This window comes from Musca autumnalis, unplaced genomic scaffold, assembly GCF_047663935.1.
Source record: "Musca autumnalis isolate F117 unplaced genomic scaffold, ASM4766393v1 scaffold_3, whole genome shotgun sequence".
In the NCBI taxonomy this organism is placed as follows: domain Eukaryota; kingdom Metazoa; phylum Arthropoda; class Insecta; order Diptera; family Muscidae; genus Musca; species Musca autumnalis.
This window is the reverse complement of record NW_027411866.1, coordinates 78742088-78769485: the sequence shown is the minus strand read 5'-3', so window position 1 is coordinate 78769485 and position 27398 is coordinate 78742088. Positions and strand designations below refer to the sequence as shown.

The following is a 27398-nucleotide window of genomic DNA, read 5'->3' as shown; positions in this document are numbered from 1 at the left end:
CCACAGACATTAGAGTAGATTCATTTATCCGGAAATCATATGTTAGAGGTGAGGTTCTAGAGAAACACATATGTTTACATTTCTTTAAATTTAAATCCATGTTATTAATAGCGCACCACCGGGAGAATCTATTTAAATCCTCCTGCAGTAATTGTAAATATTCTACAGACTTGTGTGTTATAAAAATTTTAACATCATCTGCATACATAAGTAGTTCAGAATTTTTTATTGACAACGGTAAATCATTAACAAATAATAAAAACAAGACAGGGCCCAGATGACTCCCTTGAGGAACACCTGATGGTACATTTATTGATTTGGAATGACAATCCTCAAATAAAACAACTTGTGACCTGCCTTGCAAGTAAGACGAGATCCAAGATAATAGGATTTTACTGAAACCGATTCGGTTTAATTTGTATATTAATAATTTATGATTGACTCTATCGAACGCTTTACTGAAATCAGTATAGATTGTGTCAGTTTGCTTCTGCTGAGTAAATCCTTTAATGACCTTTGAGGTATATTGAACTAGGTTCGTAACGGTGGATAAGCCACTGCGGAAACCATGCTGATAAGGGCTTAAAATATGATGTACTTTGTAAGAGATTACATCCGTGATGAGTTTTTCAAATAACTTCGGAATTGCACTCAGTTTTGCAATTCCTCTATAATTGGATACGTCGGATAAGCTGCCAGATTTATGAAGAGGTACCAAGTAAGATTTTTTCCAAAATGTTGGGAAATAACCAAATTTCAGGGAATAATTAAAAAGAAAAGTTAATGGTGTAGATAAGGAATTATGGCAATTTTTAAGTATTATACTAGGTATGCCATCAGGACCTGGACTTTTTATAGGTTTAAGGCAGCATAATCCCTTTGAAATGTCTTCAGTTCTGAGAAACGGCATACTGAGTATCCAAGGATATTGAGTATCCAAGAAACTATTGCTATACGAATATGTTGAAGCAAAGAAATTAGCAAAACATTCAGCGATATCACGATCGCCTACGAATTCATTATTATTATATTTTATTAAATGAGGTCTACGGGTACTTTTTCTTTTTAAATTAACAAAATCATAAAACGATTTTGGATCGGATTTAATATTTATCTTAATTTTATCAATGTACATTTTATATGACCTGTGAGATTCAATGTTGTACTTTGATCTGGCAATGGAATAATTTGAATAATCTATAGTAGATCCCGACTTTTTAAATTTTTTGAAAAGTCTATTTTTAGAGTTTTTTAGAGCGGACAATTCGGAAGTAATCCACGGCAATTTATTAGAAGAATTTATTCTAACTTTTGGTACACATTCATTAAGAAAATTATTCAGTACGTCATAAAATTTATTAACAGCCTGTTCAAGGTCAAATTGATTATTACAGTGAAACAAAGAGGCCCATTCTGTGGAAGTAATGAGAAGATTCAGTTTTTGAAAGTTAGTTTTCTTAAAGTTGAAAACAGATTTGAATGTTCTAGAGGTTAGTGGTGTTGAAATTGGGGAGTTATAAATCAACTGTATACAAAGTGAGGGATGATGGTAATCTTCAGGAATAGATACAGGATGAATTCTCGAAATTTCAAAATTTAGAGTATTATTCACAAATACTAAATCCAGTATCTTACCATACTTATTTATTACATTATTTATTTGATACATATTTATTTCCGAGAAGCGAGTTACAACATCAAAAGAGAGCTGGTTCGTATTCTCACTTGGGGTCAATGGTGTCATACCATCAGAGTCCTCAAGCGAAAGCCACTTAATTGACGGCAAGTTAAAGTCTCCTAGTATTAGAATTTTATCAGTATCACACATTCTCGAGGCTATTGAGTTTATTGCAGACAAATGTTGAAAATACAGATTGTGGTCAGATGCAGGAGGTATATATGAACAGGTAACAAATAATTTAAACTTGACAAATTCAATACAGACTCCTATGAACTCGATGTCATATAGGTCATTTAATGTAATAATATTAGATGGGTATTTGGAATCGACTGCAATTTGAACACCGCCACCTTTTTTAATGATTCGATCTTTTCTAAAAATTTGATATCTTGAGCATAATATTTCGCTATTTAAAACAGAAGGTTTCAGCCAAGTTTCTGAGAGTACTATAATTTGAAACTCGAAATCGAAACTATCAGTGAACAGTCGAGACAATTTTGTATTTAGTCCCCTAACGTTCTGATAGCAAATTGAAATAGAATTATTTAGTTTTTTGGAGTCGACTCTGGTCTATGAGGTAAGTGAGCTAAGTTGTCTGATTTTTCAACAAATTCTTTTATAAATGCTTGAGGAGGCCAAAAATCTATCGATAATATCTGATCAAATATGTTCTGAGGTACAATAATTTTGAATGACGATCTATTCTCTGAGTAGCGCTGTTTTAATTTATAAGTTTTCAGGAAATAATCTCCATTTATTTTAGATTTGATATAGTAATTTATGTCATCAGCCGTTACAACTGGTGCGAACCTTGCAGCAAAAACAGCTTTCATGGGCTGAGCCATTAACAACGGTCTTTGGGAGATTCGCGGGGTTTGTGACGGAGCAGATGCGAGAGTTGGTGCGTTTGTAGAAGTCTCACCAAATTCTACATTTCTAACAGTGGGAGTCGATGAACTCGCTACATTGGTAGATGATGTAGGATTTTTTAGGGCTTTTTTATTCCTTAAAGTTGGAGTGCGTACACTCGCTACACTAAAAGGATTAGCAGAGCCCTCGGGAACTTCAGCTGCAGCAACCGATGTTGGCTGAGCTAACTCAGGATGTCTGGACTCAACATCCCTGTTAGAGGAAGCAGAAGTGCTCCCATGATTTGGTTGAGATGTGGAATCTTTTTGGGCTTTCTTACTCCTTAGAGTTGGAGTAGAATTACTCGCTGCACTCAAAGGGTTAACAGAGCCCATGACAATATCTGTGTTAGTAGCCGGGGTTCGCAGAGCTGGGTCCGGCACAATGGTAGCATCAGTTTTCGACCCCCATATTCTGTAACAGGATTAGCAGATATAAGCGGTGAGAAAACAGTGCCACCTGAAACGCTAGGTGTATTAGGAAGCTTCGCTTTATTTGAAGTTTTCTTATTTGACCTTTTACGTTTCGGTGCAGATGTGGCTGGTGATGAAGAAAAATCATCTAAGTTTGGATATTTTTCAAAAATCCCATTAAAGCGGGTCATCCGTAAATACGCGTTCCAGATTTCCCTATTTATTTCAGTTATTTCAGTCGATAAGTCTTTAGCAAAATTGTAAAATTCAAAATCTATATTACGACACTTTACACAACACCATCTAAGCCCGTTAAAATCATGGTTGAGTGAGTCAGCAGTTTTTTCATCAATCCCAGCACATGTAGCATGCGAGTGATTGAGACATACTTTTTTGCGGATTTTGTTTCCAAGTCCTAAAAATTGAAGTTGAGTTTTACTAACTTCGCCATCCTTCGCCACTCTCCAAATTTTTTGATGAATGTTCAAAATAGTGTGAAGTTTACAAAAAATTTGGTTCTAGCTGCATATACATATTTGCATTTCCGTGTGTGACATTAAAAATACTGACGATGCCTCTGGTCGTTTCAGTGAATATGCCGTATTGCTGTATTCTCAGTTTCTTCTTTGTTTAGTGTTTTGATTTTTTTCTTTAAAGATTTAGACATTTTTGTTTTGGGATCTACTTACGAGTGTATTTTTTATATTTGTATATTTTTGATATATGTATGATGCTATATAAAATATGAAAAACAAGTAAAAATGTAAAGTTCTGTGGCACCGAACTTTTTTTATATTCCCTACCATGAAATATTCTGACCTCAAATGGAATAATTTGTTTCCCTTCCTGTCCACGATACCAATCGGAGACGTTTTTTGACCACTAAGAACTCCAAATATCACATTACAACCAAGTCGAACCGAAAATGTAGATAAAAACCTCAGAATAACTGAAATAGGGAGGTACCATAATATGAGTGCTATACCGAAACCTGAAGCTTAGACGACAATTTTTGGCGCAGGAGGTTTATGATCATTGAGAACTCCAAATGTCAAATTACAACCAATTCGGGCCGAAAATGTTGATAAAATCTTCAAAATACCTGAAATCGGGAGGTATCGTAATATGAGAGCTATACCGAAACCTGGGCCTAAGGCCAGAATTTTTGGCGCAGAAGGTTTTTGATCATTGAGGACTCTAAGTGGCAAATTACAACCCAGCAAAATGTTTGTAGCCAAAGAAGTAGTTAAATCATGAGTGCAAGTGATTTCGGACTACATCTTTTTACGTGAAAGAAGTCATGATTTTTACAAGGGCATGGTGCAGTGAGGATACTGTCTAATTTACTTCTTAAGCACACATTTTGCATTAGTTCTTTGTAGTGAATAAATCACAACAACATATGATTCAACTACATCTTTGGCTACAAACAAAGATGTAGTTCGAAATCACTTTTATTATTTTTTGTATACAAATTACTTTTTATGGATGCAAACATATTGCTGTTATTATAATTATCAAGAAACGAATTATGTTCTTTGTCTTTTTAAGTTTTTTTTTTTTTTTTTGCAAAATTTTGAAATTTCTAAAATGTGAAAAATTTATGAAATGGATTCAAATCGGACATTGTCAAAATGTGAAGAACGGACTGCATTTTTCATGACTCTGCGTGGACTGCTTCAAAAAAAGCTATTCAATCACTACTTCACAAGGAACAACTTCAAATAAATTTTGCTGGGAACCGATTCGGGCTGAAAATGTTGATAAAATCGTCAAAATACCTGAAATCGGGAGGTATCGTAATATGAGAGCTATACCAAAACCTGGACCTAAGACCAGAATTTTTGGCGCAGAAGGTTTGTGACCATTGGAAACCCCAAATACCAAAGTACAGCCCATTAGGGCCGGAAATTTAGATAAAAGCTTCAAAATACCTGAAATCGGGTGGTACCGGCACATGGGGGCTATAGGAAAAACTGGACCTACATATATTGATGATTTTTTGGCTAAAGTATTTTTTACTTATTTTTAGCATAGGTATGTTGAAAAAATCAGATTGATCCGACGATTATAAATATTTTTGTCGCACCTTCCCATACAAGTGGGACCACTGTGCGCTGGACTTTGGTATCGGCGTCGCCCTGTTGTTGTTTTTTCTCGACGCCCAACACAAAACTTTACTCAAACGTTGTATGTGTTTTCAGCTTAAGGAGGAGCTTCTTGGCATTATTAACTTTTAATGTATATTATATATTTTTATATTTTTAATGCCTCCAAATTGGTTTATTTTTCATTTTAAAATCATCCGATAGTAAAAGAAAACATATAATAATGGCCACAAGACTATCGAACTATTATCAAACTACTGTTTTTTTTTTCAAACAAAAATGTTCTACAAAAACATGAGTTTGGTAGTAATTTGAACGAAACTAGAGGAAGAGGCCATAAATATCAGTTAGAAGTTACCACAACTCTTTCAAAGACTTTTTTCCAAATGGCCCTGAGGTCTCAAATCAGTGAAAATCCTCGTTTAATAGATGTTAACTTGTCCAATATCCTCAAAATGCATGCTTGCGAATCAATTTTTAAATGAATCGAAGAATCAATTCAAAATACATTCCGTGGAATGTATATTTATTCACTACAAGGAACTAATGCAAAATGTGTGCTTAAGAAGCAAATTAGACAGTATCCTCACTGCACCATGCCCTTGTAAAAATCATGACTTCTTTCACGTAAAAAGATGTAGTCCGAAATCACTTGCACTCATGATTCAACTACTTCTAACTAAGCAACTGGAAAACGTGGTCTGTTCCGGGGCGCAACACAAAAAAGATCTCAAATGAAAGCCCTGAGATGAACCCTTGTCGTATATCGGCACTACAAATTGTTGTCGATATAATACCAGCATGGGTGGGTTAGTTTGACAACGTCCTTCGTGCAGAGAATATAGACAAGTTTAACAACTAGGATTGAGAAAGTCCACGTCTACGGGTTCTATGTACCAGATTGACCCGAAATCACGCATTATGTTTGTTCATGTTTGTTTAGTTTTTCTGATTTGGGAGCGGCTTATCATGGATTGCCTGCTATAGACTCTTTTGGACCGCGTGCGAGAACATATTTTTTTTTTTTTTCGAACGTTCCCAACGCCACACTTTCCCACCCCTTCCGAACCGTGGGGGCGACCTCCCCATTACGTAGGGATCGCGTACACGTCATGATCCGGAGCATGACGGGATAAAAAGTTGGCATTGAATACCAGCTACAGAAAATTCTTTAACAGCTAGTATATTTTATAATGTTAGGTATATTCTAAGTATTAAGGGCCTGTTTATGTATGTCGATAAGAAAACGAATGCGGAAGAAAAACTACCAAATTTGAGTGTGTATTTCAAATTTGTTTTTTGTTTTGAAGGAAAAGCAAATGAAATAATATTTCAAAAACTAAAGTTTGGGTGTCTTTCATGCGCACACATTTTCGTTTCGAAATACATAAACTGGGGGTAAGATATGAAATTATTCTAGACTTGATAATATTGATATCTACACCAAAATCTACAATAAAATATAAAGAATTAAATTCATCACACATTCTGCAGACAGGTTCGCTTAGTGCATAATTAGTGCGATGAGAATCAGTGTTACAGAAACGATAATATCTACTGAATCTGATAGGAACATTTATTTTGATTGAAGAAATAAGGAAATCTGAAAGTATATTGCCATTCAAAATTTTTTGTACCATAATTGTATTGAACATTACACGTCTACTTTTTAATGTTGGTAATCTGATTAACTTAAGCCTGCTCGTATATGAGGGCAAGATGAAATCACTATTCCAATGAAAGCCTCTTAAAGCAAAAAGTAAGAATTGTTTTTGCACAGATTCAATTTTATCAGAATATTTCGGGATCCCATACAACAGAACCATATTCAAGTATAGGTCTGACAAGTGAGACAAATAATTGCTTGGTGACATAGGGATCAGAAAATTCCTTTGCCCAACGCTTAATGAATCCTAAAACTCCATTTGCTTTATTAACCATTGTTATAATATGATTATTGAAATTTAGTTTGGGGTCCAATAGGACACCTAGATCAACAAAGGAATCCACAGACATTAGAGTAGATTCATTTATCCGGAAATCATATGTTAGAGGTGAGGTTCTAGAGAAACACATATGTTTACATTTCTTTAAATTTAAATCCATGTTATTAATAGCGCACCACCGGGAGAATCTATTTAAATCCTCCTGCAGTAATTGTAAATATTCTACAGACTTGTGTGTTATAAAAATTTTAACATCATCTGCATACATAAGTAGTTCAGAATTTTTTATTGACAACGGTAAATCATTAACAAATAATAAAAACAAGACAGGGCCCAGATGACTCCCTTGAGGAACACCTGATGGTACATTTATTGATTTGGAATGACAATCCTCAAATAAAACAACTTGTGACCTGCCTTGCAAGTAAGACGAGATCCAAGATAATAGGATTTTACTGAAACCGATTCGGTTTAATTTGTATATTAATAATTTATGATTGACTCTATCGAACGCTTTACTGAAATCAGTATAGATTGTGTCAGTTTGCTTCTGCTGAGTAAATCCTTTAATGACCTTTGAGGTATATTGAACTAGGTTCGTAACGGTGGATAAGCCACTGCGGAAACCATGCTGATAAGGGCTTAAAATATGATGTACTTTGTAAGAGATTACATCCGTGATGAGTTTTTCAAATAACTTCGGAATTGCACTCAGTTTTGCAATTCCTCTATAATTGGATACGTCGGATAAGCTGCCAGATTTATGAAGAGGTACCAAGTAAGATTTTTTCCAAAATGTTGGGAAATAACCAAATTTCAGGGAATAATTAAAAAGAAAAGTTAATGGTGTAGATAAGGAATTATGGCAATTTTTAAGTATTATACTAGGTATGCCATCAGGACCTGGACTTTTTATAGGTTTAAGGCAGCATAATCCCTTTGAAATGTCTTCAGTTCTGAGAAACGGCATACTGAGTATCCAAGGATATTGAGTATCCAAGAAACTATTGCTATACGAATATGTTGAAGCAAAGAAATTAGCAAAACATTCAGCGATATCACGATCGCCTACGAATTCATTATTATTATATTTTATTAAATGAGGTCTACGGGTACTTTTTCTTTTTAAATTAACAAAATCATAAAACGATTTTGGATCGGATTTAATATTTATCTTAATTTTATCAATGTACATTTTATATGACCTGTGAGATTCAATGTTGTACTTTGATCTGGCAATGGAATAATTTGAATAATCTATAGTAGATCCCGACTTTTTAAATTTTTTGAAAAGTCTATTTTTAGAGTTTTTTAGAGCGGACAATTCGGAAGTAATCCACGGCAATTTATTAGAAGAATTTATTCTAACTTTTGGTACACATTCATTAAGAAAATTATTCAGTACGTCATAAAATTTATTAACAGCCTGTTCAAGGTCAAATTGATTATTACAGTGAAACAAAGAGGCCCATTCTGTGGAAGTAATGAGAAGATTCAGTTTTTGAAAGTTAGTTTTCTTAAAGTTGAAAACAGATTTGAATGTTCTAGAGGTTAGTGGTGTTGAAATTGGGGAGTTATAAATCAACTGTATACAAAGTGAGGGATGATGGTAATCTTCAGGAATAGATACAGGATGAATTCTCGAAATTTCAAAATTTAGAGTATTATTCACAAATACTAAATCCAGTATCTTACCATACTTATTTATTACATTATTTATTTGATACATATTTATTTCCGAGAAGCGAGTTACAACATCAAAAGAGAGCTGGTTCGTATTCTCACTTGGGGTCAATGGTGTCATACCATCAGAGTCCTCAAGCGAAAGCCACTTAATTGACGGCAAGTTAAAGTCTCCTAGTATTAGAATTTTATCAGTATCACACATTCTCGAGGCTATTGAGTTTATTGCAGACAAATGTTGAAAATACAGATTGTGGTCAGATGCAGGAGGTATATATGAACAGGTAACAAATAATTTAAACTTGACAAATTCAATACAGACTCCTATGAACTCGATGTCATATAGGTCATTTAATGTAATAATATTAGATGGGTATTTGGAATCGACTGCAATTTGAACACCGCCACCTTTTTTAATGATTCGATCTTTTCTAAAAATTTGATATCTTGAGCATAATATTTCGCTATTTAAAACAGAAGGTTTCAGCCAAGTTTCTGAGAGTACTATAATTTGAAACTCGAAATCGAAACTATCAGTGAACAGTCGAGACAATTTTGTATTTAGTCCCCTAACGTTCTGATAGCAAATTGAAATAGAATTATTTAGTTTTTTGGAGTCGACTCTGGTCTATGAGGTAAGTGAGCTAAGTTGTCTGATTTTTCAACAAATTCTTTTATAAATGCTTGAGGAGGCCAAAAATCTATCGATAATATCTGATCAAATATGTTCTGAGGTACAATAATTTTGAATGACGATCTATTCTCTGAGTAGCGCTGTTTTAATTTATAAGTTTTCAGGAAATAATCTCCATTTATTTTAGATTTGATATAGTAATTTATGTCATCAGCCGTTACAACTGGTGCGAACCTTGCAGCAAAAACAGCTTTCATGGGCTGAGCCATTAACAACGGTCTTTGGGAGATTCGCGGGGTTTGTGACGGAGCAGATGCGAGAGTTGGTGCGTTTGTAGAAGTCTCACCAAATTCTACATTTCTAACAGTGGGAGTCGATGAACTCGCTACATTGGTAGATGATGTAGGATTTTTTAGGGCTTTTTTATTCCTTAAAGTTGGAGTGCGTACACTCGCTACACTAAAAGGATTAGCAGAGCCCTCGGGAACTTCAGCTGCAGCAACCGATGTTGGCTGAGCTAACTCAGGATGTCTGGACTCAACATCCCTGTTAGAGGAAGCAGAAGTGCTCCCATGATTTGGTTGAGATGTGGAATCTTTTTGGGCTTTCTTACTCCTTAGAGTTGGAGTAGAATTACTCGCTGCACTCAAAGGGTTAACAGAGCCCATGACAATATCTGTGTTAGTAGCCGGGGTTCGCAGAGCTGGGTCCGGCACAATGGTAGCATCAGTTTTCGACCCCCCATATTCTGTAACAGGATTAGCAGATATAAGCGGTGAGAAAACAGTGCCACCTGAAACGCTAGGTGTATTAGGAAGCTTCGCTTTATTTGAAGTTTTCTTATTTGACCTTTTACGTTTCGGTGCAGATGTGGCTGGTGATGAAGAAAAATCATCTAAGTTTGGATATTTTTCAAAAATCCCATTAAAGCGGGTCATCCGTAAATACGCGTTCCAGATTTCCCTATTTATTTCAGTTATTTCAGTCGATAAGTCTTTAGCAAAATTGTAAAATTCAAAATCTATATTACGACACTTTACACAACACCATCTAAGCCCGTTAAAATCATGGTTGAGTGAGTCAGCAGTTTTTTCATCAATCCCAGCACATGTAGCATGCGAGTGATTGAGACATACTTTTTTGCGGATTTTGTTTCCAAGTCCTAAAAATTGAAGTTGAGTTTTACTAACTTCGCCATCCTTCGCCACTCTCCAAATTTTTTGATGAATGTTCAAAATAGTGTGAAGTTTACAAAAAATTTGGTTCTAGCTGCATATACATATTTGCATTTCCGTGTGTGACATTAAAAATACTGACGATGCCTCTGGTCGTTTCAGTGAATATGCCGTATTGCTGTATTCTCAGTTTCTTCTTTGTTTAGTGTTTTGATTTTTTTCTTTAAAGATTTAGACATTTTTGTTTTGGGATCTACTTACGAGTGTATTTTTTATATTTGTATATTTTTGATATATGTATGATGCTATATAAAATATGAAAAACAAGTAAAAATGTAAAGTTCTGTGGCACCGAACTTTTTTTATATTCCCTACCATGAAATATTCTGACCTCAAATGGAATAATTTGTTTCCCTTCCTGTCCACGATACCAATCGGAGACGTTTTTTGACCACTAAGAACTCCAAATATCACATTACAACCAAGTCGAACCGAAAATGTAGATAAAAACCTCAGAATAACTGAAATAGGGAGGTACCATAATATGAGTGCTATACCGAAACCTGAAGCTTAGACGACAATTTTTGGCGCAGGAGGTTTATGATCATTGAGAACTCCAAATGTCAAATTACAACCAATTCGGGCCGAAAATGTTGATAAAATCTTCAAAATACCTGAAATCGGGAGGTATCGTAATATGAGAGCTATACCGAAACCTGGGCCTAAGGCCAGAATTTTTGGCGCAGAAGGTTTTTGATCATTGAGGACTCTAAGTGGCAAATTACAACCCAGCAAAATGTTTGTAGCCAAAGAAGTAGTTAAATCATGAGTGCAAGTGATTTCGGACTACATCTTTTTACGTGAAAGAAGTCATGATTTTTACAAGGGCATGGTGCAGTGAGGATACTGTCTAATTTACTTCTTAAGCACACATTTTGCATTAGTTCTTTGTAGTGAATAAATCACAACAACATATGATTCAACTACATCTTTGGCTACAAACAAAGATGTAGTTCGAAATCACTTTTATTATTTTTTGTATACAAATTACTTTTTATGGATGCAAACATATTGCTGTTATTATAATTATCAAGAAACGAATTATGTTCTTTGTCTTTTTAAGTTTTTTTTTTTTTTTTTGCAAAATTTTGAAATTTCTAAAATGTGAAAAATTTATGAAATGGATTCAAATCGGACATTGTCAAAATGTGAAGAACGGACTGCATTTTTCATGACTCTGCGTGGACTGCTTCAAAAAAAGCTATTCAATCACTACTTCACAAGGAACAACTTCAAATAAATTTTGCTGGGAACCGATTCGGGCTGAAAATGTTGATAAAATCGTCAAAATACCTGAAATCGGGAGGTATCGTAATATGAGAGCTATACCAAAACCTGGACCTAAGACCAGAATTTTTGGCGCAGAAGGTTTGTGACCATTGGAAACCCCAAATACCAAAGTACAGCCCATTAGGGCCGGAAATTTAGATAAAAGCTTCAAAATACCTGAAATCGGGTGGTACCGGCACATGGGGGCTATAGGAAAAACTGGACCTACATATATTGATGATTTTTTGGCTAAAGTATTTTTTACTTATTTTTAGCATAGGTATGTTGAAAAAATCAGATTGATCCGACGATTATAAATATTTTTGTCGCACCTTCCCATACAAGTGGGACCACTGTGCGCTGGACTTGGGTATCGGCGTCGCCCTGTTGTTGTTTTTTCTCGACGCCCAACACAAAACTTTACTCAAACGTTGTATGTGTTTTCAGCTTAAGGAGGAGCTTCTTGGCATTATTAACTTTTAATGTATATTATTGGTCTGTTCCAGTACTGCAAGAATCTACTAATTTTTACTATTTTTTTCGATAACATAAAGGAAAAAATGTTATCGTAGTAAAAAATAGTAGCTTCTTGCAGGTTCTGGAACAAAGCATATATATTTTTATATTTTTAATGCCTCCAAATTGGTTTATTTTTCGTTTTAAAATCATCCGATAGTAAAAGAAAACATATAATAATGGCAACAAGACTATCGAACTATTATCAAACTACTGTTTTTTTTTTTTTCAAACAAAAATGTTCTACAAAAACATGAGTTTGGTAGTAATTTGAACGAAACTAGAGGAAGAGGCCATAAATATCAGTTAGAAGTTACCACAACTCTTTCAAAGACTTTTTTCCAAATGGCCCTGAGGTCTCAAATCAGTGAAAATCCTCGTTTAATAGATGTTAACTTGTCCAATATCCTCAAAATGCATGCTTGCGAATCAATTTTTAAATGAATCGAAGAATCAATTCAAAATACATTCCGTGGAATGTATATTTATTCACTACAAGGAACTAATGCAAAATGTGTGCTTAAGAAGCAAATTAGACAGTATCCTCACTGCACCATGCCCTTGTAAAAATCATGACTTCTTTCACGTAAAAAGATGTAGTCCGAAATCACTTGCACTCATGATTCAACTACTTCTTTGGCTACAAACATTTTGCTGGGTAAGCAACTGGAAAACGTGGTCTGTTCCGGGGCGCAACACAAAAAAGATCTCAAATGAAAGCCCTGAGATGAACCCTTGTCGTATATCGGCACTACAAATTGTTGTCGATATAATACCAGCATGGGTGGGTTAGTTTGACAACGTCCTTCGTGCAGAGAATATAGACAAGTTTAACAACTAGGATTGAGAAAGTCCACGTCTACGGGTTCTATGTACCAGATTGACCCGAAATCACGCATTATGTTTGTTCATGTTTGTTTAGTTTTTCTGATTTGGGAGCGGCTTATCATGGATTGCCTGCTATAGACTCTTTTGGACCGCGTGCGAGAACATATCCCCCCGGAAGTTGTCGTCATCAGAATACGATACTCCCCGCTGTTCGCCCAACAGCAACCACAGACACAGCAGTTAACAACACATCATCAAACCGTAATCATCAATTCCACCTTTTCAAATGATGTCACGCGCTGGCTTCGCGGGAGTGCCGCACAAATCTCCGACTATCTATCCGCCGTAGATAATTTCTTGTATTATCCCCTACAAAGTCATCCGAGTAACTGTTCCCTTCCTGGATGCGAGAAGTAAACCTAGAACTCGATATATTCATAGGCGTATACCCACGCCAGGGTAGTCTTTGATAATCTCCTCCACTTTTCGTCACACGCCACCTGTATAAACCAGTAAGTGGAAGCCAGGAATAAAGTCCTTAAAGCACAAGCTGACACCCCTGGGGCTGTGACAAGGAAACATTGGTAGCGACGAATAAAGCCATTGGTCACAACGTCCTTAATTTATATCTAAAATCTGGACTTACTTCCATTAATTGTCTATGGAATGGATGAATTGACAATCCATGGCGAATATCCTATTCTAATAGTTCAGATAGTTGAACCGATTATCATGGACACAAACCTTATATGCCTTTGACCTAAAGTTCCATGCAAGTGAAATATACGGCTATTTTCTGAGACACACTTCACCTCTCACTTCACGCCTCAAGCATAATTTCATCAAAATACCAAGAAGACTAGTCAGGGTGAAGTTATTTAAGCTATGGGAAAGCGGAGACTTCATATTGAAAAAAGATTCCTTGTTATCAATTTTTTTTGCATGGAAGAATTGCCTGCAGCATTACAAAATATCCATAAGTCATATAGATCAACCTTGGCGCCCACAGGCTTCCAAGAAGTTTACGCTCATGATTAGACATTGTTGAGTGCCAGGCTGTCTAAGCTCTTCCTTGTGCTCACAAGCAAAGAAGAAATCCTGACGAATTTTGTCACAAAAACATGAAAGAAAGAACCGAAAGAATTTTAATTTTTCCATGCCTGTGAACATGTGCTAAATCCTCCCGCAACTGCGGTAAGCTCCACGTGTCTGGGAGGGAGCACTTCATGTACAGACAGTGTTTCTGAGTTAAGCGGAAAAGAAGAAGACACAGACCCTATTACCTTACATACTATTTAAGAGACGCGAGACGATTCAAGCCCCGCTTTGAGCCACAGACAACGGTTCTAACTATTTCTCCAGGCCCTACTGTAGTATTTAAAAAGCTTGATATGACTTTAAGTTAACCACCAGAACATACTGTTGTAGAAACCCTACTACTGTTAAAGTGTGGGTTGAGGTAGCAACATTTTAAACTTTTGTATAAAAGAAATCCAAGAAGTTGATCAAAAGAGTAAATCTTATAGTCTATATAACTTTAGTCTGAAACTATAATTTTGATGAAATAAATTTTGCCACTATCAAATTGAATATGCCATGAGGTTAAAGTTAAAAAGAAACAACGTTATATAAATTATAAAAAAATACTTACTATCTTCATTTTTTATACACTCGTCATGTTCTGGTAACTTTGAGCTGTGGAGGGAAGAATTCTCATCTTCTGGCAATACATTTTCCTTTGTGTCTTTGTCATTTTCGATGATGACATCAGCATTACCATCAATAACAATTTCATCAAATGAATCCATATGTTCAACAGTACTTTTGTAATCATGGCGAATATCATCATCACTCTCTGATATCTCTAAAGGTGGAAATGTGTCACTGTCCTTATCATCTGAGCTAAGAGGATCATCGGTTTCATTCTTACAACTGAGATCGTTAGGTATTAGCATTTGGTATTCAAATTCATCATCAATGACTTTAGTGGAGAAGTCAATTATTTGTTGTTCATTAGAAGTACTTTGAAATTCAGACTCGTTGTTGTTGTGTGGCGATGGTTTCTCTTTGAGGTTCAATGGTTTACAAAGATCAATGATAATATTTTCATCTGTAATATCTAAACAATCAACAATTTCAATTTCCAGCAAACGATTTTCATCATGGTTGTATTCGAGAATGTTAACGTCTAAGTTGTTGCTTAAATTTGGAGGTTCATTTGTCACGGGAGGCGGCGGTAATGTTTGGTTTTCGTTACATTTTGGAGAAACGTTTTCAGGCACGTTACTTAAATTTAGTGGCTCAATTGTCAAAGGAAATGTTTGATTGCTATTTAACGTAACATTATCGTTATTTTTGTTTATTTTATTTGTACGGCAATTATTTCCATCTGTTATTTTTGTAGAATTCAATTGTGTCAAAGTTAAATCTTTCGTTTCCTCTGCCTTATTTATATCATTTCCAATTGGATTTTCATTATTTTCTGGGAGATTTTCCAATAAAGTTACAGCTCTATTGCAATCATTGGCGTCCAAGCATTCAGTAGACTTATTAACCTCCTCTAATTTGCCATATTCAATTTTGTCGACGACTAAGGCTTCGCTAATGGTATCCATTTCTAAATGAATGCTGCCCGGCGTTACGATGATATCTTTATTCTCGTTCGCTTTATTAGATTCTTCACTTTTCTTGTTTGTTTCATTAGATTCAGTTATAATAGCTTCTTCATTTTCTTTAATGTCTGGATCATTAGTTTTGTTGAAATTTTCTGGTTGTTCGGGTATTGTAATAACAATAATATTATTTGTTTCATTGTGTTTAATCTCTTCGCATATTATTCGGCTGCATAACGGTTTGTTGGTGTCTTCATTAGATTCCTTTGTGGAAATGTGTTTAATATTTTTTGTGACACAATCCGTTTTCTCATTTTTCTGGTTATCTTTAAGCTCAAAGTTATTATTGATTCCTTCAACACAATCCATTACCTCGTTTTTCTGGTTATCTTTAAGCACAAAGTTATTTTTGATTTCTTCAACATTTGCTCTTTCATCATTTACTGACAAAAATTTGGCACATTTCTCCAAGGAATTATCTTCAATTTTCTCCGATGTATCTAAAGAATTTAATGTTGTATCTTTTGTTACATAATCGATTTTCTTATTTTCATCATTGTCCAGTTCTGCTACATCTATGTCCTCTGTGACAGCATTGTTTTTGCTAACGTCATTACATGGCTCATCCACAGAATTTTCTTCGCGCATTTTACTCATCGAGGAATCGCCATCAATATTCTTCTCAGACACATCCATTGAAACTAAGTTGGTTACACTCAGTTCTTTGGGATGTTTTTCATTACCCACATCAGGCATAATAGTTACGATAATTTGTTCTCTTTGCGGTTTTAAACTTTTGCCCAATGGTTCGGTACTACTGGTTACAGTAATACGGCGCTTTCGTATTTTTCCGGCACAATTTATAACTCTTGGACTGTTTAATTTTAATTCAGGGTTTTTTGGGGATGCGAATTGACACTTGTCCGAAACTGGACTGCTTTCATCTCCCACTTCATCCAAATGTTTGTTGTCCTAAATAAAAATATTTACATATTTGGTTATTACATTATAAATCACAATTATTTTTTATGAGTAGCTGTGAATATATGATTTTTTTTTTGCATAATGTTTTGACAAATTTTATAATCGTCTTTATTATAAACCTTTAAATAATGTAATGTTTTATATATTTTACCTCATTATCCACTTTCTTGTCTTCATGACTCTTTTCCTCTTCCACCTCCTTGATAGTCGTATCGATCTTAATTGTTGCGGTGGTTGTTGTCGTATCTAAAGGTTCTACATTTAGCAACTGTTGAAATATTTCTCTCGTTGATTCATCACTGAAATTATAATCTTCACCCAGAGTAACATTAAGGAAATTGGATGAATCTTCAGGCATGGATGCATATGTGGAATCATTGGCCAAAACCGATGAAGATTCTAAAAAAATAGAATTAAATTATAGCAAACAAATTTGAGAATATCATTACAAAAAATACCTGTTGTTATATTATTTTGATGATCATCATCTATAGTGTCCAGTAGTGGCATATCCAGTGCTGCTTTAAATGAACTATTATTATTATCATTGCCATCAGGCAATTGATCTAGACCCAAATCAAAGTCACTTGTTTCGATAAGGCGTCGTATAAAATCATCATCCTGGCCATTATCGACCACCACCGGACAACATTGTTGAGGTTCCGTTAAGGTGCCAATATCCGGATCACATGAACTTCTGGTGGAACTGTTGTTATTTGTATTTATGGATAAATCTAAAGGCATATCATCATCATAGTTATTTTCGCCAACAATTGCCATTGGACAACCTAATGAAACATCGGTATGTACAATGACATTGTTCATGGCTCCTGTTGCCGCAATGGGATTAGAGGAGAATGCTGAATTTGTTTTTACCGATAAATCTAAGACATCTGCAGTTTTGTGGGCTGGTGGTGGTATTGTTTCATTTCTTGTTACAATAGGTAGTGTAGTCGTAATAACCGGCAATACAATGGAATTGTCCACAGTTGCATTTTGTCCAAATTGTGTTGTAATAATTGGCAAACTTATGGCTTCACTACCACATGCCTAAAAGAAAGTAAATAATTTATTATTGTGAAAATTAGTTTTTAATAAAAAAGAAGAAAAATAAATCAATTAAGCAAGTATTTCTTACAAAACGTGAGACTGTTCACAATTAGGGTAAGTGCACCAATAGTCGGCACTCTAAGAATTTGCCTAACTTCAATCATTCACAATTCCTAGTAAATTTTTCCAATTGCTATGAACTAAAGCTTATTTGCTTCGAAATGTTGTTCACTTTTCAATGAAATAAATTTTGAATTATTTCTTATAAAGTTGAGAAAAATGCGAATTTAGTGAAATAGCGCATTTTTGCTAGTAGTCGGCACCATTTCCCAAATGTCGGCACGACATGTTCCGGTAGTCGGCATCAAAAAGTAAGAAAAATTAAATATGTTGCTTAAATAAATTAGTTATTGTCTATAGTCGGTAACTACAACCTAATTGTCGGCATGTCACAAACGCATGCACTTCAAACTAGGCCTAATATAGCCTAAAATCGCATAAAAACCCATTTTTTATCGAAGTTATTTTTATTAATTAGGCTTTAATGTTTTTATTTAACATATTTTTACAATTTCGAGCTAAAAAATAATTGACAAAACGCAATTTTCTCAATCCATGCCGACTTCTGGCAAACTTTACATAAAAATAATCTTTAATAATAATAATCGTTAAAATATGAAAAACACTCACTAACAAGAAGTTAAATTTCGATATAATAAATGGTCTAAGCTCAACGAAATTTTACACAGAGTTAGAGTTAGCAGAGTTGTTGAATCAATTTTAAGATCATTTTCATATTTTGTTATATTAATTTTTAGTTATTTGCGTTCAAATATAAAAAATGCCGACTGATGCATGCTGGACTTAGGAGCATTTACCCTATCCTACTATCCGACAAATTCACCTGTTTAAATTTATTTTCCACCATGAGAATTTGAAGCGCTCCCAAAATGGCACGCTAATCAATGAACATCTATCTGCGCATTGATTGCAATCCACCTTGATACGGCAGCTTCAAACCTCATCTTTACAAAAATTATGCACTGGATATGCAAAGCCATACCCCACTGGAGCATTGAACAATCCACATGAACTACAAAAGCAAAGCAAAAAAGCCAAGCCTAGTTCAATCAGTTGAATAGCAATGCTGCAATGCGTCCGCACACAGAACAATGTTCTGTGATCTTTTGCATATTTCAAGTGCAAAGACGAGCGCCCTTTTTAAATCAAACCACCTAAAACCGAAATATTTGAATATCGGCAAGTAAAAAGCGATTGAGAATTAAATGTGAACTCAAGAAAACACGAAGTATGAAAATACTCACTAAAATCAACAGATTGCATGTCACCATATCAACATATAAGAATAGAAGTGGTATAATAAAAAAAAAAACAAAACAACAACACCAATACAAATGCAATTTGGTGGTGAAGAGAATGGATGTGGTGTGTTGTTGTATTTGCTAAAGATGGCAATGACTGCATGACCACATGCATACCTGCTGCTTGCTTGTTATTTAAAAGGAAATGTTTTGCGATTGAAAGGGGAAAATGTCAATGATATTTGTTGTTCATTATTTATTACAGTATATTAATGAGACTTTTTATTTATTTTTTAATTTTTGTATTTTTTTCACCAGTACACAGTGGATCCACTTGTATGGAGAAAGTGGCTGCTGCGAAGAGTGTTTTAAGAAACCACGAGCGTGACATTCTCCCCCTTTCCCCTCTGGAGGGGGTATACGGTAAGAATTGTTTTATGCTGTTAATACAAAATGACATGAACAAATGTCCCGATTATCTTATTATGCAAAAATAGGATTGGGGAAACAAAACAATCTCCAAAACAACATATAATCCAACCAATTTAGCGGATTAAAAAAATCAATATTTTTGTCTGAAAAATTGTAAATTAATATACAGTTTGTCAAGTAATTGTTTTCGAACCAAGAAAACCAACATTTTTCTATGTCCCAATTTACATTAGGCGAGTTTACTTGCGGCAATTGTCAGTTTGTAGGTGAGAGAGGGTGCTGTGAGGCAAAGGGTTACCATATGCCTCACCTCTCTCTCCTACAAAATGACAATTGCCGCAAGTAAACTCGCCCAATGTAAATTGGGACTATATTAATTTATGAAAAATGACTGATAATTGGGACAAAAATGTCGGGTTTTTTTTTGCAGAAAATAGTTGGTAGACTTATTAAAGACAAGATAGGATGTATAAATAAAAAATTAACCCACGTAGTCCAACAAAAAATAACGAAAACCCATAACTACATATAATTCAAGCTGTCAAATAAATGTTTTCGAAATTTAATGTAGGTTCCAAAATAACCCATATTTTTGGTAAATTCTTGAAAATGATGACATTTTATGAATGTTATTCTTAAAAAGGATTAACTACTAACAAGTATCAACAATATTAGGCATATAATATCCCTACTAGGAGGGCTACCATATGGACCAAGATAGTACCAGGTCATATTACATGTAAACAGGGTCCTATAGGTCTTATACCGGGAATATCTGTAAACTAAGGCGATTTAGGAGTTTTTTTAGTTTACCAGGATGGACTGCCGTTAATTACAATAAATATTACCGACAGAATAATTAGATCAGGGGTGTTGCCAGATCAACTAAAAGGTGCCAGGTTATATAAACAGTAAACGAGCCCACTTGGATCCAAAACCAGGGCTTAAAATTTGTTTATTTAACTCAAATTGAATAAAGCTATAAGGGAGTTCTCCAACATAAACCAAAATATGACATAAAAGTACAAAAATCGCTTAGAAATGCATATATAAGATATTGTCAGCCTATGCTTATTTTTAATAGGCTTCCGATTTCAACTGTTTATAGCCAGTTCAGAGAAATTCTCTAAGTTTTGTTGCTTCCATGCTAAGACTGAAGCATTATTTACCCATCAACATAATTTCCCCTTAAAAATGTACTACAGTAGTACTGCAGAGTACGCGAAATGTGTCTAATAGGCCGGAGTATGCATTTCTGAAAATTGTCGATACTTTTACTGGTCTCCTACTGCGATATTTCCGATTGTTTAGTGAAATGCCATTATCTCTTAATTAATTTTAATTAAAAAACAAACTTCTGGGCCCAGATGGCCTCGTTCACTGTTTATATAACCTGGTACCTTTTTAGTCGATCTGGCAACCCTTCTTACTAATTATGCTGTAGATAATATTTATTGTATTTGATGGCAGTCCATCATCGTGAACTAAAAAACTCATAAAACGCCTTAGTTTTCAGACCTATAGGACCCTGTTTACATGTAATATGACCTGGTACTGCCTTGGTCCATATGGTAACCCTCCTAGTAGGGACATGCTATGCCTAATATTGTTGATACTTGTTAGTAGTTAACCCTTTTTAAGAATAACATTCATAAAATGTCCTGATTTTCAAGAATTTACCAAAAATATGGGATATTTAGGAACTTCACTACATTTCGAAAACATTTATTTGACAACTTGCATTACATGTAGTTATTGGTTTTCGTTACTTTTTGGACTACGTGCGTTAATTTTTTATTTATTCATCCTATCTTGTCTTAAATAAGTCGACCAACTATTTTTTGCAAAAAAACCCGACATTTTTATCACAATTATCAGTCATTTTTTCATAAATTAATACAGAAAAATGTTAGTTTTCTTGGTTCGAAAACAATTACTTGACAAACTGTAGATCTTATAGCGTACTTCCTGGAAGGCACGTACCGCCAACGTAAGACTAATTTGGAAGAAGATTTCTTCATCTTGTCACTGAAGCCAATTATGTTAATGTACGTATCAGATAACAGAGATATAGTCAGCGACCCAACATTTATAGTCTGGCACTAGATGGTAGCTGATTTTAATACTGAATAATCTTAAACCCATGACCTACTTTGGAAAATTATTCCCGAGGTGGGCACTGGTGGGCATCATGACTAAAACCTTAGGTCAAATTTAAGAATGTGATCGAATTGACATTACAAAATACACTAAGAAAATATGCAGCTAACTAGAATTCGACAACACTCTAAAACAATATTTTTTAATGAAAATGAACCTCCTCCTTTAAAATCCACTATAATATTTTGCTATACGTATTAGTTCCGCGATATTTTGAATATATTTACTTGCTCTAAAATATAGGTTGTACTCACAACACAAAATATTAGTCAAATGTTCCGACTTTTGAAGCTATTCTTAAGAAGATCGCGTTCGAATGAAACTAAAACTAATATATTCTTAAAAAGGTCCATGTCATAGCTGTCAGTGTTGCCAGATGTTGTACAAAAAGTTTGACATTCATTTTTTATTTTTGGCCAATGGGTGGATCCACTGTGCAGTAGTTCGATTCCCTAACTAATTTTTTGAGCTACAGACTTCTTCTTTCTTCTTTATTTACTCATCCGTTATCCGGATATAAGTGATCGTACAATTCATCTTTTTTTAATATTTATCGCATTTTAATTATTATCTTATTGTATAATGGTTGTCAGCTCTCTGTGTTTTGCAGCATTCAGCAGATCGGTTTCGTTGGTATAACCTTCCAGTCCATGATATTTTTGAGCCAGGATGTTTCTTTCCTTCCTCTAGCTGGCCTTCCTTCAATTTTTCCCTTCAGAATTGCTTGTAAAATTATGTATTTGTTGTTCCTTAATACATGTCCCAGATACGCTATTTTGCGCCTTTTTATAGTTGTTATTAATTGCCGGCTTATATTCATCCTTCTTAGTACTTCGTCATTAGAAATTTTCGCATTCCATGGTATTTTCACTACTCGCCGGTAAATCCATATTTCAAAGGATTCCAATTTTCTTTCATCAGAGGATTTGAGCGTCCAAACTTCTATTCCATATAACAGCACCGACCAAACATAACATTTTATAAAACGTATTTTTGTTGTTATATTTATGTCATGACTTTTCAGGGTTTTACTATATTTACAGAAAGCATCTCGCGCCATCTCTATTCGACTTTTTATTTCTTTCGAGGGATCCCATTTGTCGTTTATTAACATCCCAAGATATTTAAAGGTTCTCACTCTTTCTATTTGTGTACCTTGTACTTTTTAGTTCACCTCAGCATGGGGATTTTTTCTGCTAATGATCATGTACTTCGTCTTCTTCATGTTGATTTTAAGACCATATTTCTCACTTACACGTGCCAGTTTCTCTACTAGTTTTTGTAGACCGGATATGCTCCCTGCCAGTAACGTAGCATCGTCCGCATACCTTATATTGTTGATTAATTTCCCATGAATTCTGATTCCGATGTTTTCTCCTTCGAGTGTTTCTTGGAATATTTTCTCTGAATACACAATTGTCGGTAAACTTAAAATGCTTATAATTTCGGTAATTACCGATGTTTTTCGGTAAGAGGTAGTTTACACTATGTATCAATGTCATATGACACGAAATAAAAACATTCATATCTTCCCACGCAGGCAATGTGGATACGTAATTTTATTACATTTTTGCTGGTGTGGACGTACAAAGTAAATAGCGCAAGGAAAATCCCCAATATTACACATATTAGCGACTATATAATGATGGAAAATTTCATGTCATATGACATTTACATATAGTGTAAACTACCCCTAAGTTAGCGCGACGAATAAAAAACAGTCGTAAAGTTCTACCGATAGCAAGAGCGTTGTCAACTTTTATATGAACTTTTCATTCATAATTTTGCATTTTAATTTTACCGATTTTTGTCGGTAACTCAAAAAATGTGTCGCACTACAGGTCTAAGGGGGTTCATCGAAAACTTCATATGATAATATAAAACATAATAAATAATAATAATAATAATAAAAATAAATAAAACACATAAAAATTAGAAAATCCCAAAAACATTAACAAGTTAGGAAAAGAATTGGATCTTTTATACAAATAGCCGATAGATACAGTTTGTCAACTAAATTATTGCAAACGATGAATTTTTAACAATTTAGGTTTTCAATTAGGAATTACAACAAGAAATTTGGTTTTTTGGTACATATGAGTTGATTTACTTGTTTATGACAACATCAAATCAAGGCAATATATGCAAAAATCGGTAGGAAATAACTAAAACAACAACAGGCAAAAAGGATTGGTACTTGAACTCTACGGTGTCATCTAAATAAATGCAAAATAAATGACCTCGAAATAAATTCGGGTAATATCTCGCAATTTGCAATTAATGATTTTTATGACTTTTAGGGTTTATGGAGGAGATGTAATATTTTGACGCGTCATAACTTGTCATTAATTGATAGTCGTGAGTGAAACAAAAATGGAACATTCGGAAAAAGACAATGGCAGCAAACATGTTTCGGAAGGTGTGATACATTTGGTATGAATGAAAATGGTAATCCGGCCCCGAAATAGCTGAAATCACCTCTTTTAAGATGAAAGTGGTGTACAACACAATGTACCTCGCCGAGAAGGAATGCACAAGACAGACCAAAAACAGTGGCCTCACGAAATGAAAGAAGAATTAAAGAAATCAACGATAAACCCCAAAATAGCCTCAGAAAATTTGCTCTTCTAATTGAAAACGATAACAGCTCAACTCGAAAGAGAATTAAACGAAGATTTTTTAATTGATCCATTGAAAGAACTGTTTGACATCACCAAGATAAAAATTGAATGAATGTACAAAGAGAACAAGAACCTCCACAAACTGGAAACTGAGATCGAAGAAACCTGTTGGCGCCGATACCATCCACTAATCCTAGTGAAAGAGGACAATGGATGCGACTGTGTTGTCCATGCTTACTTATTTAGCGATACATGATTGTTCCGAAAGTAACGTGGACTCATCCGACAGCAGGACAGATAGTCCTAGAATGGAGGCATTTCAAGACACTTTGTTATAAACTCGAAGCTCTCGTCCCCAGCTTTTCGCTGATGAGACTTGGTAAACACGTTTTTCTGGGGAAGAGGAGCATACAATGTGACGGCAAACACCTCGAGAGCTTTAAATATTAGTCCGTGGTCCTCAAGATTTAGTTGGATGCGCTCAAATTGCAGTTCGACTGCAGCAAATTTTCGAAGAGAAAGATCATCCCAGGTTCACCACCATGTGCTGGATGATCACATTTTTCGCGTTGTCATGGAAGATAAGCTCATGCATCGACTAATTCACCGAACACCGAGTACTTCTTTGTGATGGAAAGCCCCCCTTCACGAATCGTAAAACTGAATTAAGGAAACAGGTGTCTGCAGTGACGAGATAAAGTTTATCTTCCGTCACTTCAGTGAGAGGAATGAGATCGTGTCATTCTAAGGCTCTTCTTGTGTTTATGCTGGTGACTTAAACCCGGAACAGTTTGTGTAAAATCTGTTCATTAATTTCTTACTCATAAATATACATCGGATTTTGCATATTTGCATATTTTTTAATAGCTTCGTTCCCGTACTTTTTAATAGTAAAGCTCGTAAAAGAGAGAACTGCAAAAAATTTGTTCTCACACACAAGTTTTTTAAAATAGTTCGGGAACGGAAAAATGGAAAATACGTCAAAAAACTGGAACAAATGTCAAAGTCGGCGTATCAGCCAATCAGACGCCGGCAACCATGTTACTATTTTTTACTCGCCCAAATTTGTCGTGTAAAAAGTTTTTAAAGAGAGCGTCATTCAGCGCCATTTTCGTTTAAAGAGAAGTGAACGTTTTACAACTTTTTTGTGTACGGGAACGGTTTTTCGAGTAAAATGTGTAAAAGTCGTAAAAATTGTAAAAACTTTTTAGTTCTGGAACACAGCTAATATTAAAGATACGAAGATTCTGATTGGACCAAAATTCGTTTCAAGGAAATCTAAATTCAGTGGCAGGGTCATATTTCGTATTTATTTTGCATATTTGCATATTTTGCATATGCACAAAATATGCAAAAAATGCAAAAAATATGCAAAAAATATGCAAAATATGCAAAAAATATGCAAAATATGCAAACAGATTTTGGCCGAAAATCGTCATAAAAGACGTAAAATTGTCATTTAAAGTTGGAAAAACCATCAAAAAATACATAACAGTGTCAAAACTAAGACTGTTGACCGTATAACGTCGATTTTTTCAGCAGTTTATTATGTTATTGAGACCGTTTACGACAGTGTGGTGTAGGGTATAAAAATTTGGTATCGTAATACCATTTTTTATTATTAAACTCTGTAGAAATATAAAATTTGATAAAATATCAAACGTTTTATGTAAAATTCAATATTTTCTTTTTTGTAGCATCTTAATTTAATTTGTAGCATAGTGCTGGTTTTAACTCAAAGGACCAAATCGATCTCGGATTTTTTAGCCGGGAGCCGCCTATACCTTTTAGTATTGTTAGATTTTAAAATTGCCAAGGTTTGAGCACATTTCGAATATGTTAAAACGTGGTACTGGGGCCTCGAAGTTATGAAAATCAATTTTTTTTTTTTGCTATTTGGCGACTTCGACGTACCATATATGTGGAACGGTTAAAGCTACTTGCCCGTATTATGCATTTAATTAAAAGCTATTCTGTTCTTAACATTTCTTGCTGAACAACAAAGTACGTAAGTGTTACTGAATTCGAGATAATAAACCCAATGTCCCCAAAAAGGCCTTAGGGCAAAAATGGTGTCTATTAAAAAAAACAACTTTTTTCTTCCTATATTATCAAATTTTTGCGAATGAAAACGAATATATTTTACTTTATTTGAAAATGCTGCCTATAGGGCGAAGATCTATTTTAATTCATTTCTCGTTGGAGTCGAGCTTATTGACCGATGATGTTTGCAAGTGAAAAAGGAAAGCCGAAGATTCGAACCCCCACAATCAACATTATGTGACATGTTTCGCCTTTTGTAGAGACTCATCAGACATATCGGGCGTGGAATGGCATCGCTACCCATCAAACATTTCCTTTTTCAAATGAACATTCATTGTATGGCTTCAATGACAAATGCTTACATTTTGTTCATACATATTTTAATTTACTTATGCCCGTAATTTCAACGCCTGGGTAAACGGGTAGGTAGCTACCTATTAGTTATCTTTACCTACGCGTGTGGTAATTTGTACATGCCATTTACCGAGGTGTCTAAATTTTGAAATCATGTGGTAATATTGGTGATTTTCATTAATGATTTTGCAAAATCATTGCCACATAGAAGTGTTTTACAACTTTTAACACATTGGCAACGATTAATCAGGTAAAATCCTTGGTGTAAGTAACAAGGCCGTTTTTGACTCGGTAACGTTACCTATGCGTTGAAATTATAAAATGTTGCTTTCACGGGAGATATCTGTGAACTTATAGATAGCTACGTGTTGAAATTACGGGCATTATGGGACTGACATAATGTGGTTTTGGAGCCATCTATGTACAGATGACAACTTGGTGATGAACTCGACTCCTTGCTATGTCGCTTACAATTGTCAAGTTATTTACCATCCTTTACCCCTCCTGGTTGTTGATGTTCTGTGGTCAAGTTGCATTATCAGTTGATTTTTGTAAGTTTAGATCGATTATTTCTGGAGAATTTTCTATCTTTGCTTTG

At 34.7% G+C, this 27398-nt stretch overlaps 1 protein-coding gene, 1 long non-coding RNA gene and 1 other non-coding gene across 4 annotated transcripts in view; 1 reads left to right on the top strand and 2 right to left on the bottom strand.

Annotated features, from left to right (window-relative positions):
* LOC141396485 (uncharacterized) overlaps positions 1-27398 on the bottom strand; it is a 72313-nt gene that overhangs the window by 14538 nt on the left and 30377 nt on the right. For both annotated transcript variants that reach the window (XM_073971975.1, XM_073971974.1), the window contains exons 2-4: positions 17277-17868; positions 16970-17217; positions 14874-16806 (exon numbers count right to left, since the gene is read on the bottom strand). In XM_073971975.1, coding sequence (XP_073828076.1) covers positions 14874-16806; positions 16970-17217; positions 17277-17868 — 2773 coding nt within the window. The remainder of the gene's footprint in view (positions 1-14873; positions 16807-16969; positions 17218-17276; positions 17869-27398) is intronic.
* LOC141396493 (uncharacterized) overlaps positions 1-27398 on the top strand; it is an 84223-nt gene that overhangs the window by 28420 nt on the left and 28405 nt on the right. The window lies entirely within an intron of this gene.
* Positions 18875-19091, bottom strand: LOC141400221 (U11 spliceosomal RNA). Its single transcript, XR_012412112.1, has one exon. It is a non-coding gene; the product is annotated as a U11 spliceosomal RNA (small nuclear RNA).